General features: G+C 42.9%; 1 protein-coding gene and 1 long non-coding RNA gene across 2 annotated transcripts; both read right to left on the minus strand.

Annotated features, from left to right (window-relative positions):
* Nucleotides 1–3,494: 3,494 nt before the first annotated feature.
* Nucleotides 3,495–4,199, minus strand: LOC115974503. Its single transcript, XR_004087930.1, has 2 exons — nt 3,947–4,199; nt 3,495–3,777 (listed from the first exon to the last, which is right to left on the minus strand). It is a non-coding gene; the product is annotated as an uncharacterized LOC115974503 (long non-coding RNA).
* A 6,998-nt stretch (nt 4,200–11,197) lies between these two features.
* On the minus strand, nt 11,198–12,973 carry LOC115962051. Its single transcript, XM_031080920.1, has one exon. The coding sequence runs from the start codon at nt 12,971–12,973 to the stop codon at nt 11,198–11,200; it is 1,776 nt and encodes a 591-aa protein (XP_030936780.1).
* Between the last annotated feature and the right edge of the window lie 365 nt (nt 12,974–13,338).

Here is a 13,338-nt window from a genome sequence, read left to right on the forward strand (position 1 = left end):
TGTATAAAAGAGCCTAATATTGTACTATATAAGAGTTTAAATTTGATAAGAATGTAACAAAGCTCATGATTTATACTATATAATAAGAGCTTGCCACGTTAGTATTTTACAAATTAATGAATAGAGCCTCTTACATAGAATCCATACTCATTAACACATTATTTCATAAATGTTTAAAAATCCAAAAATTGAACATTGAATTAGATGCAAACCAAATCTAGGGACACCCTTTCAATTTCGAAAGGAGAAAGGGAAGAGCTCCTTTGTCCTCAAGGCATTGTGGAGCCTAAGGCAACTACTCTAAGTGAGGCCTATTTTTATATTTTAAATATTAATAAAAGATTTATTTAATTTTTGGTTTTTTTCATTTAAAATCCATTTTTATTTATTTCCATTTGTTATTGACACATAGAAAAAAAATCAACATATACAACTAATAGTTTGCCATGTGGCGTTATTTTTTCATATCATAACCAAAAGACGAATGAAGTTACAAAAGATAATATATATCATTGTTTTATACATTGTCAAAGTCATCTTGTGCATCCAAAATTTTGAGATTCAATTTTTATTAGATATAAATATAATAATAGATAGATAGTGGGGACCTCATCTTGATTTTAGTTTGAGTATGGATATAGATAAGTCATCTGTCTCTAGCTAAAGTTACAAAAGTAAAGATGATCTCGCATTGGTTTACTGGAATTTCCGAATTTGTATTGATTTTTTTTTTTTTTTTTTTTGTATGAGCATAGCTTATAAATTATTGTATTGTATAATTTGCATTGGAGTTGAGTTCATGCGATCCAACTTTGAAATTATTTCACTCTCAAAAAAAAAAAAAAAAAAAAAAAACTTTGAAATTATTGTATGTCTTAGCATTTATGTAGCATAAGGTTATAAGTAGTTTTATTTTAGTTTTTGGGACTTTTTATTTATTTATTACAGTTGTATTTCTTGGTAATATATTTTTAAAGTAAAATAACCTAATAAAGATAAGTTATTCTAAACAAGTACTTACAAAATGTAAGTAAGGGTGATCAAATCATATCACTGGTGCACCCTCATGTACTTGATCATACCCACAAAAGCATACTTTGTTTCACAATATGATTGCATTATTTGGCTAGTAACCCTTAAAAGAGACTTAAGTTATGACTCTTTATGAAATTGTGCAAGTACTTTTATCAATAAAAGGAAAGTGTATAACTAAATAATGTTGTATTTATTTGGTATCAAAAACAAAGTGTTGTATTTATTAATATTCTGCCCAAATTTCTTCTAAAGAATAAGTCGTAGTGTTAGGATCATCAACCAAACCCTAACCAATTATCAAGCTACATGCATGCAAGTGGTATTCCTCGTCCTTTTAAGTGTTTGATCTTGTTTGATTCTTCTAATTAGTTCAAAAACATGTTTGTCTATGATGATTCAAGCTGATTTAGGATCAAAGAATGCTAGAATTACCTTTTTTTTCTTTTTTGTTCGAATAAGTTGTTCTTTTGCAGTTATGCTCTTTCATACGCTCTTTCGTATGACGACAAAGATTTATGTTTCCATGAATGACATGTGTGGTGGCTCAGTCCAATGGGATGAAGGTTTTGGACTAAGTTCCCCAATTTACTTGTATTTTGGGTCAAGAATATCCAACAATGGGAAGCCCCAAAGATGGCGAAGCGGCTAGGTGCTCGGTTAGTAAGTAGGGCAAGTGGGCCCATTTAGGAAACTTATTATGAGCTTGGTGCAAGCCGATAGTCGTGGCCCATACAACATGCTTTTATGTTTTTCTTGACATATTGGTTGAATGGATGACATGATATGATGTTAGTTACCATACTCTTGAAGACCTGCTCATTGGGCAAGGTAGGTGCTTAAAACATTCTCATCTCATAACTAAACCTCCAATTTTAGATCAATGGCTCGTAGACTAATTCTTATTCCATGTAATTTTCATTTTTTTAATGTAAATAGGACCCAAAGCAATGTAATTTCCTAGATTGTATAAGACATTAAAGCTTTGTAATGTTATTTTTTAGCAAACATAAATTATTTTCAATCAATAAAATGAGGAATTCTTTTATTGTATGGTTTTCTTATATTTCTTTTTTCATAAATTAAGATAAGTGGTGACTCCAAATGTACAACCCTTGAGATTTAGAGGTACAATATCCAAAGTTGATCCACAATTTTGAGAGGTATCAAACACGGTCTCACTCATTCACATGGATTTAGTCCAAACAAACAAATAGACCAAGATCGTAGTCTCTCAAACTCCCCAATTCAAGTATCTTAACAATACCATCACCTTTATCAAAATATTTCATCTTACAATGTTTTAGCAAACGTGGCTATTGATTTCTTAAATGGGGTGATAATGAAAAATAAAGAGTAGACACTCTTGACTCTTTTTAATACATTATGATGATGCTCAGATCGTCAGTCAATTTCGATCGTCCAGATGGATGTCGTCCACGACCAACCCAATCCTCAGTAACGAGTGAATGGAAGAACGGGTGTAGTTCGCCGGCGTGATACCTGCAAAAAAGTCTCTGATGCCAAAGTCAGAAAGATTGACAAAAGAGAGCTGTGTGAATAATGTGCTAGAGTTCTTTTCTTCCCTCCACCCCTTTTGGGGTTATGTATTTATATACGTGCACTCACAGGTGGTTTCTTCTAGCCGTTGGTGGAGTCTTGATGGAGACTTTATTCTTGCCTGGTAACGCCCCTGCGGGGTGTTAATGATGAGCTGTCCCTCCCAACGGTCTGAAGATTGATCAATGTTTTATAACGGTTCCTCGAGGGGTGGAAGTGGGTTTACTCGTCCTTGAGCAATGACCATTTCTTCTCGGACGATCTTGGTTAGGCCATCCGCCACTAGTCGTAAATGTATGGACAATGATGATTTGATCGAGCCTATCAGCTGCCCCCCTATTCCTTGATCATCCATATCATGGACGGTCGTAGGAATATGAAAGGGTTTTACAGGTTCATTTGAGTAAATATGTATATATTTATTTTACATATCCCTTTTTTTTTCTTTTTTTTCTTTTTTTTCTTTCTTTTTTTTACAGTTATGGCGTTTGGGGTTCTGCTCCGCATTGATTGCTTAATGGCGGTTGTGGCTCACTTCGCGGCCACGTGGCTGAATTTCATTGGCTGGGGGATCTCGTTTCCGGTGAAAACCTTTTCAGTTTTCTCGCACTTTCCAAGGTAGAACCCTTTGATTTCTTTGGCCTTTACTTTTCTCATTTTCCCATCTTCTGTGCGGTTGGTTTCTCCCTCACTTGCGTGTTTTGCTCCTAACCTTCTCAGTTTTCTCCCTAATTTCCAGGTACGCCCCCCATTTACGCTTTCTTTCCTTTCTGAATTTTGCTTGCATCTGTGTCTTTTAAGTTCCTTCTCTTCTCTATACTGTCCCTTCTTCTTATTGAGTGGTGTTGCTCCTCTTTAATGGTGGATAACTTTGAAGTTAGGCGCAACTCTCCCTCTGTAGCTTTTCTTAGGGCTGTAATCGGTTCGGTTCGGTCGGTTTTTTTTTATCTAACCAACCGAAACCGAAATTTTCGGTTTGTAGAAGTCTCATCCGAAACCGACCGAAATAGTTGAAAAACTGTCGGTTTCGGTTTGTTTCAGTTTCGGTTGGTTTTTCGGTCGGTTTCGGTTCCTTAACATTTATTTTCTAAGAAAGCAAACAAAGAAAAAAAACAAACCCAGAATATAAAAAAGAGAGAATAAATTGAAAAAATAAACAACCAAGCACATGGGTTTTTTCAAAACCTTAACTTTCTTTGCACATAAAAATTGAAAAAATAGCATTTTTTTTTTAACACGAAAAAATAGCATTGATTCAATATTAAACAAACCCAGAATGGCAGAATATAAAAAAGAGAGAAGAAATTGAAAAAATAAACAACCAACTGACCAAGCACATGGGTTTTTTCAAAACCCTAACTTTCTTTGCACATAAAAATTGAAAAAATAGCATTGATTCAATATTAAACAATCCCAAAATGGCAGAATATAAAAAAGAGAGAGGAAACTATGGAGAAATTAAAGAGAGAGGGGGGTCACCGTGAATATGAAAAGATTAGCCGGCGTTGGGAGCCCGGCGTGTGAAGGCCGTGGAGGCTGGTGTAGGAAGGCCGATGTGTGGAGGCGGCATGTGGAGGCATGGAGCGATGAGAGAAGAGGAGGGGCTGAAGGCTGAACTCTTTGAAAGACAGAAAAAAAATTTGAGAGAAAGAGTTGAGGAAGGGGGCGGCTGAACTGAAGAAAAGAAAAGAAAAGAATAAATAGGGGAGGGGTATTTTCGTCTTTATCTCATGCCCTAGGGTTTTAAAGAATTAAATAGCAAAAAAACATAAGCCCCCACGCGAAGGCTCGAACCTGGGATCACTAGCAAAGGTACAACGTAGAATACCACTAAGCCACTAATCAGATACGTACTAGAGTTACATAAATATATATATATTCGGTCGGTTCGGTTCGGTTTCGGATGAAAAAATCCAACATCGAAACCAAAACCGAAAATTTCGGTTTTTAAAAAATGAAACCGAAACCGAACCGAACCGAAACCAAACCGAAAATTTGGCAACAATTCGGTCGGTTTGTTCGGTTCGTCGGTTTTCTGCACACCCCTAGCTTTTCTCTTTGCTCGTTTAGGATCCTTAGTGGAACTTTCCGGCGACCCATTGGGTGCGCTTTTGCCTAACGGTTCATACCCACAAGTCGAGGAGTTTGTCAGTAGGGGTAGTGGGTTAGGATTGGCGTTGGGTGTCTTATACCCTTTACTCTTAGAATCTCAGGTCTGGTTTCGGTCCGTTCGAGGGATCCTAAGAGGGGAAAGTATGGGTTTAGAGGAAAGGTCAGGTGATTTAGAGAGGGGATCGTCCTCTAACGCAGGTGAGGAAGGAGCCGAGGTTGATACGGCGACCACCGTGCTTTCTCGTGCTCCCTCGTCCTCCCATTCTCCCGCTCTGGCTGTCGTCCATCCCTTCCATGCCCTTAAGGAAAATTGTTCCTTGAAAATAGAGGTTTTTAGCAAATTTAAAGATAGATTCCAGTTTCCTGAGGGGACCAGGGCTCGTCTTCCCAGGAAGGGTGAAAAGGCTTGCGCCTTTGCCCACGGGGAAGTTTGCTTTTATGAGACTACTTTTTCGTGTGGCCTCCGGTTCCCCGTCCATCCATTCATCATGGAGCTTCTTCACCATTTTAACCTTGCACCGGGGCAACTTATGCCTAACTCTTGGAGAATAGTTGTTAGCTGTATGGTGATTTGAACGACCATCGCCGACGGAGACATGATCACGATCAATGAATTCGTCCATTTGTACCATCTAAAAGAGTCCAAAGAATTTGGATGAGTTTGTACCCTGGAATAGGAAGTTGCGTCTGGTAGTTGATCTTCCGTCATCCTTTCGCTACTGGAAGTCTAGATACTTCTTTGTGTCGGGTGACGGTTGGGAAACGTTGCCTAATGACTTGTGGGGGAACGTTCCTAGGCTGCTGCGCCGGTGGGAGACCCCTTTGATTGGTGCGTTTGCTCCTCATGAGATGCCCCCTTTTTCTTCTTCTTTTTTTTTTTTTTTTTTAATTTCCTCTTTGATGTCGTCTTTTGCAGTGAAAGATTGTCCAGAGCTCGAGGGCAAATTTGTAGAGCGAGTCCAGGCGGCAATCAGGTACGCAAGGACGATCGAGGATTTTGGTGAATTAATCGACCCGCGCACTTTAGCTCGTCACTGTTTAGGGCCGGAGCCTTCCCTCTACGTCCTCAGTACCCTCGATCATGAAGAGAAAAAATGTAAGCTATTCTTTCCAATAGATTTGTCTTCTTTTTCTTCGTTCTTTGCTCCTTACTTTCTTTTTATTCGTCCTTAATCTCTTGTTTTCTTTTTCTTCGTCCTTAAATTCTTTTGTGTAGAAATGACTTCCAAGTTTAACAAGGAGATGTACAAGAAAATTAAGGACAAGAAGAATGAGCCTCTTTCCAGCATAGGTCAGAGGAGGTTGAGAATTACTGATAAGGAGAAGGAGAAAGAAAAGGAGGTGGTGGAGAGAGGCTCGTCCACACCTGCCCTTGATCTGGATGAGGGTTTGGCTGCCTCTCCAGGCATTTCGGTTGAGGAGGTGGCTCGTCCTTTCAAGAAGCAGAAATTGGCGAGCAAGGGGAAAGAGAAAGTTGGTGCTAGCGTTTGGTCGGACGCCGAGACGACCATGGACCGTGCCAACGAGCTCCTTACCCCCGGGGAGATGAGGGAAATTACAAGCGTTCCTTCGCACAAGATGGTGAGCTGTCACGTTCACAAGTTCGTGCAGGTAGTCCACCACATTTTTGCCTTTTTCTTCGTCTTTATCTGCTTGATCATTTTTGTTGATTTTGACTGAACTTTTTTTTCCTCAGGTGTTGGGGGAGACCATGCACATTACCACGTAGTATCTGGCCAATGAGGAGAAGGCCGTCGTGGCCAACTCGAAGGTGGAAGCACTGGAGGCTGAAGCTTCGGGCTTGCGGAAGGACTTGATCACAACCATGGACTCCCTCAACGCTTCCAAGGAGCAAGTTCAAGCCCTGACGGAGCAGCTGAACGTTGAAAAGCAATCCGTGAAGCAGAAGGACGAACTCCTGGCAGCAGCTGCTCAGAAAATGAAAGTCGTTGTGGCCAAGGCCGTCACTGCCTTCCAGACCACGGACGAATATAACATCATCCTGTTCCAGTGGTACTTCAAGGGGTTCGAGCTGCTTCGGAGATATTTGATCAAGCATGGACCTGGTACGAACCTTGAAGACTTAGACTTTGAGGCTGTTGACAAGGAGATCGAAGAGGATGAAGCAGCTCAGGCAGCGGTGTCTACCGATGCGGAACCTTCTCAGGCGAACAGAGACGACGATGTTGCCCCTCCAGCTTGATTTTATCTTATTGAAAAAGTTTTTATTTTCTGTTTGTATGTATTAAGTTCTCATGAACAGCTGATGTTTGGATGCCCCATTTGTTTTTTTGGGCCCCTTTTTTTGCCTCTGAACAATTTAACTTTATGTAGTAAGTCTATTTAACAATTTGGCTTTATATAAACGTCCGAGTGTTTACCTTTGCCTTTGATGATTGCATGTGTTGTGTGAAGATTTTCTTTTGGATGTTCATCTCTTCCCTGTTTGGGGGCTTTGAAAAAGTTTGCTAGCCCACTGAATTTGTCCTCGTCATCCTATGCCTCTTGAGGTACTTTTGTTTCGTGCCCCTTTTTTGGGGATTTTGCTTACTCGTCTCAGATGATGCCAATCTCTTCGTCTCTGGACGGCGTTCATATAAATATATATATATATATATATATATTTTTTTTTTTTTGGATTATGGACGAGGTTTGTCTGTTCGAGGAATTTTATCGTCTTGCTTTTCTGGACGATGTGTATCCATTTAAGGAATCCGATCGTCATTTTTCTTTTTGGGATGATGTACATCCGTCTAAGGAATCTTATCATCTTTCTTCTTTTTGGGACGATGTACATCCATTTAAGGAATCTTATCGCCATTTTTCTTTTTGGGACGATGTTCATCCGTCTAAGGAATCTTATCGCCATTTTTCTTTTTGGGACGATGTACATCCATTTAAGGAATCTTATCGCCATTTTTCTTTTTGGGACGATGTTCATCCGTCCAAGGAATCTTATCGTCTTTCTTTGTTTAGGACGTTCGTTTGTGTTTTTTGGAAAAAATTGTGGCGCATGACTTGCTGAATAACACTTAAGAAATACTGGATAATACTTATGAATTGAATAATAAGTAACGGGCTTTGAATAATTGCATACATAAGACAGGAAGTATTAAATTGGGTTTTACAATCAAGCTATGGTTCCTTTTCGTAATACCTCTTTAGATGTTCGACATTCCATGGACGAGGTAGTTTTTTTCCTTCTAAGTCTTCCAGATGGTAACTTCCCTGACGTGAATAATGGACGACTTTATAAGGATCTTCCCAGGACGGTCCCAATTTGCCTTGTGCCGGATCTTTTGTTGCGGGGGTGACTTTTCTAAGGACGAGGTCTCCAACGTTGAATCTTTTCAGCTTTACTCTTCGATTATAATATTCGGCTATCTTCTGCTGGTATTTGGACATTCTTTGGGATGCCTGATCTCTGATCTCGTCCAGGCTGTCTAGGTTCTGTTTCAATTGGTCGTCATTGGTTTGTTCGTTAAAGAATTCTCTCCTAAGACTAGTGAGCCCAACTTCGATCGGGATGACTGCTTCTATGCCGTATGTCAGACTGAACGGTGTTTCTCCTGCTGGTGTACGTGCTGTCGTCCTATATGCCCACAAGACGCTTGGCAGTTCTTCAGGCCACGTTCCCTTTGCCCCCACTAACCGGGACTTGATAATCTTGAGCAGGGTCTGGTTGGTTACTTCCGTCTGTCCGTTGGCCTGAGGATGACCCGAGGATGAGTACCTGTTTTTGATGCCCAAGCCCGAGCAAAACGATCTGAACTTTTGGCTGTCAAACTGACGACCGTTATCTAATATGATCGTCCTCGGTATCCCGAACTTGCAAACAATATTTTTCCACACAAAATTTTGTACCTTTGCTTCGGTGATTGTTGCCAGAGCTTCTACCTCCACCCACTTTGTGAAGTAGTCGATAGCGACGAGCAGGAACTTTACTTGTCTCTTCTCTTGAGGTAAAGGACCCATGATGTCGATCCCCCATTGTGCGAATGGCTAGGGTGAGGAGATTGTGGTCATCTTTTCCCCAGGGATTCTTTGAACATTCCCATACCTTTGGCAACTATCACACTTCCTCACGAAATCAGCTGCGTCTTGCTGCATTGTTGGCCAAAAGTAGCCTGTTCTCATGATCTTCCTGACGAGGGACTTTGCCCCCATGTGGTCTCCGCAGATTCCTCCGTGCACTTCCTCCAGGATGTATTTGGCCTCCTCCCCTTCTATACATCTCAAATATGGTTGGGAGTAACCCTTTTTGTAGAGTTCGTCATTAAGTATCGTAAATCTGGCTGCTCGTTTCTGGACCTTTTTAGCTTCTTTTGGATCTGATGGTAGTCGTCCTTCTCGAAGGAATGACAAAATCGGGCTCGTCCATCCACTGCCAGTATGCACCGAGAGAGTTTGAAGTCCCTGGATGCTAGGAGAGTTTTGTTCTTCAATCTTCCAACCGAAACTTTTATTTTGGTTGTGTTCTGAGGCACTTCGTGCAACCTCGTCAGCTTCAGTGTTCTGATCCCTAGGGATTCAGATGAACTCTACGTAATTAAAGGCGCTTACCAGCTGGTTCGTCAATTTGAGATACTTCTGCATCCTTGCCTCCTTTGCTTCGTACTCCCATCTTACTTGCCCTATGACGAGTTGGGAGTCGCTCTTGAGCACAACATTCTCACCTCCGAGTGCCCAAGCTATCCTCAATCCCATCAGTAAGGCTTCGTATTCCGCTTCGTTATTGGTTACAGGGAATTTGAGCTGGACCCCATACTTGAAAACACTTTTTTCAGGGGAAGTGATGACGATGCCTACTCCGCCTCCTTTCTGGGTGGACGACCCATCAGTGTTTATCGTCCAGAGACTCTCTATGCTCCCGGGGGTGGTGAATTCTGCTATGAAATCAGCCAATGCCTGTGCTTTTATTGCTGTCCTTGGACGGTATTTTATGTCGAACTGGCTGAGCTCGATTGCCCACTGTACCATTCATCCTGCCGCTTCGGGTTTGTTCATTGCTTTTCTGATGGGTTGGTCCATCATCACAATGATGGGATTGGCTTGAAAGTATGGACGAAGTTTTCTCGAAGCCACAATCAGGGCGAATGTGATCTTCTCTACGCGAGGATACCGCGCCTCGGCACCCTAAAAAGCTTAGCTGACGTAATACACAGGAAGTTGCAACCCGTCTTCTTCTCTAATCAACGCAGCTGATGGCCATAACAGACACAGCTAAGTACAGGAATAAGTCTTCGCCCTCTTTCGATGGGCTTAAGAGCGGAGGGTTGCTAAGATAGCGCTTCAGCTCTTGGAACGCCGTTTCGCATTCCTCCGTCCAGGAAAACACCTTCTTCAAAGTCTTGAAGAATGGAAGGCATTTGTCTATAGCCTTCGAGACGAATCTGTTGAGGGCTGCTATTCTTCCCGTGAGGGATTGCACTTCTTTGACCGTCTTGGGTGAGGACATTTCAAGGATGGCTTTGACCTTCTCGGGGTTTGCTTCAATCCCTCTCTGCGAAACCATAAACCCGAGGAATTTTCCCGGGGAAACCCCAAAAGCACACTTAGATGGGTTAAGCTTCATGCTGTACTGCCTGAGCGTATTGAACGTCTCCCTAAGATCGTCCAGATGATCTTCTTCCTCCTTGCTCTTGACGAGCATATCGTCAACGTAAACCTCCACATTTCTCCCAATTTGCTTCTCGAACATCTGGCTCACCAACCTTTGATAGGTGGCACCTGCGTTCTTGAGCCCAAAAGGCATGACCTGGTAACAGTAAAGTCTCTGGCTGGTGATAAAAGCAGTCTTCTCTTGGTCTTCTTCAGCCATTTGTATCTAGTTGTATCCTGAGAACGCGTCCATAAACGTGAGAAGTTTGTGCCCTGCTGTGGAGTCCACTAGCTGGTCGATTCTGGGTAGTGGGAAACTGTCTTTTGGGCAGGCTTGATTTAGGTTTGTAAAGTCGACACACATTCTCCACTTCCCATTTGCTTTTTTGACCATGACTACATTGGCCAACCACTCTGGGTAGTGGACTTCTCGGATAAATTTGGCTGCAAGTAACTTATTTACCTCGTCCATCATTGCCTTGTTTCGCTCGGGGGCAAAGACTCTTATTTTCTGCTGGACGAGCTTCTTTCCCGGGTCAACATTCAGGTGATGCTGGATGAGGCTTGCTGGGATTCTCGGCATATCTTCGTGACTCCATGCAAATATATCAAGGTTGCTTTTTAGGAAGCTGACGATCTCTTCCTTCGTCTTGGGACTCAAGTTCGTCCCTATTTAGGTCGTCTTTGGCGGACTCCCTTCAGCCAGCTCTACCGTTTCAAGCTTCTCCACAATCTCTGGCGATTTCTCTTCAATCGTCCACGTATGGTTCTCTTTTGAGGCTAGGACGGCCTGATAGCATTCTCTTGCCAATACCTGGTCTCCTTTAATTTCTCTGACCCCCTATTATGTTGGGAACTTCACCTTTAAGCAGTAGGTGGAAATAGCAGCCTTCTAGCGATTGAGCATTGGTCTTCCTATGATCACATTGTAGGACGAGGGTGAGTCCACTATCAGGAAATTGTGCTGGTTGGTTACCTGGAGGGGGTATGATCCGGCCATCACTGTCAACGTCACTATGCCTCTAGGGTATACCTTGTCTCCGCTGAAACTGACGAGTAGAGACTCAAAAGGACGGAGCCTTTTTGGGTCTAGTTTTAGTTGCTGGAAGGTAGGAAGATAGATTATGTTGGCTGAGCTTCCACTGTCGACCAGGACTCTTCGCGTGTTGAACCCCTCGATCATGATCATAATGACGAGTGGGTCATCATGAGGTTGCTTTACACTTCTGGCATCCTCCTCAGAGAAGTACAAGTCTCCATTGGTGCGTCTTTGCTTCAACGGAGGTATACTGTGGACACTGTTTACCTGCCTTTGGTATGATTTCCTGAGGGATTTGGATGATCCTCCAGTGGTTGGTCCTCCGGCAATGGTTTTTATCTCCCCTAGCACGCTTTGTGGACGAGGTTGGGGGCGGTCTTCGTCTCTCCTTGCACTAACTTGCTGGCTTTTCTGTCCGTACCTGCTGGAATCTCCCCTTTTTATATACTGTTGTAGCTTCCCATTACTGATGAGCTTTTCAATCTGCTCTTTGAGGTCCCTGCAATCCTCCGTGTAATGCCCATGATCTTTGTGGAAGCGGCAGTATTTCCTCTTGTCGCGCAAACCAGGCGCTGAATGGAGTGGTCTTGGCCACTTGAGAGACGGTTCGTCCCTTATCTCTGTTAGAATCTGGTCAACGGGCATCATCAGTGGTGTGAATTTCGATGGACGAGGGTTCTTTTCCTCCCTCCTCCTATTTCCATCGTCATTCCGTCGATCAGCCCGATCCCTTTTTAGCCTTCGTTGATCGTCCTCCTTTTTCTTCTTCTTTTCCTTGCTCTTTTCTGCTCCGTCAATGGCTGCTAAGGCTTCTTCTGCGTTCATGTACTTCTGAGCTTTCAGCAATGCCTCGGCCATTGTCTTAGGAGGGTTCTTTGCCAAAGATGCCACAAAATCTCTAGACTTCAACCCCGCTTTGAAGGTCGTGAGATATACCTTGTCATCTGCCTCGTCTATTTCCAGCATTCCTCGGGTTAAACGTGTCACATAAGACCTCAATGGTTCCTTCTCTCCTTGTCTGATGGTAAGCAGATGGTCGGCAGTCCTTTTTGGACGCTGCCCGCCTACAAAATGACGGACAAAGGAACTGCTTAACTGCTCGAAGTTATCAATGGACGATGTTGGCAACTTGTTGAACCACTCCCTAGCTGCTCCTTTGAGGGTTGTAGGGAAGGAGCGACACAAAATCTCATCAGGTGGCTGTTGAAGGCCTAAGGTCGTCCTGAAGGTATTCAGGTGATCCAAGGGATCTTTCAACCCGTCGAAAGGTTCTAGCTGGGGTAGACGGAACTTAGAGGGCACTGGGCACTCCTGGACGGTCATGGTAAAAGGTGAATCCGTCTTCCGGACGATCCTCTCCAAGCTTTGGTCCGTTTTTCCTTTGATGGCGTTCCTTAGTTCGTCCATCTCTTTCCTCATCTCTCTTAAGAGATCCGAGCTTGCTTCCTTCGGAGTGCTGGTTCGCCTTCTGTTGCTGTCTTCGTCGTCGCCCCTGTCTGCACGATTACTTTCCTGTAGCAGCCGTTGCTTCATCTCTTGGTTCTGTCTGGTGAGTTCTTCCATAGTTGCTGAAAGCGACTGGATTTGTAGGGCCAATGCAGCGGGATCTGGGTTTGTACTGGATTCCATTTGGACCGGGGACAGATCACGTGTTGAATCGTCCCCACAGACGGCGTCAAACTGATGATGCTCAGATCATCAGTCAATTTCGATCGTCCAGATGGATGTCGTCCACGACCAACCCAGTCCTCAGTAACGAGTGAATGGAAGAATGGGTGTAGTTCGCCGGCGTGATGCCTGCAAAAAAGTCTCCGATGCCAAAGTCAGAGAGATTGACAAAAGAGAGCTGTGTGAATAATGTGCTAGCGTTCTTTTCTTCCCTCCACCCCTTTTGGGGTTACGTATTTATATACGTGCATTCACAGGTGGTTTCTTCTAGCCGTTGGTGGAGTCTTGATGGAGACTTTATTCTTGCCTGGTAACGCCCCTACAGG

This window comes from Quercus lobata, chromosome 2 (assembly GCF_001633185.2).
Source record: "Quercus lobata isolate SW786 chromosome 2, ValleyOak3.0 Primary Assembly, whole genome shotgun sequence".
NCBI lineage: Eukaryota > Viridiplantae > Streptophyta > Magnoliopsida > Fagales > Fagaceae > Quercus > Quercus lobata.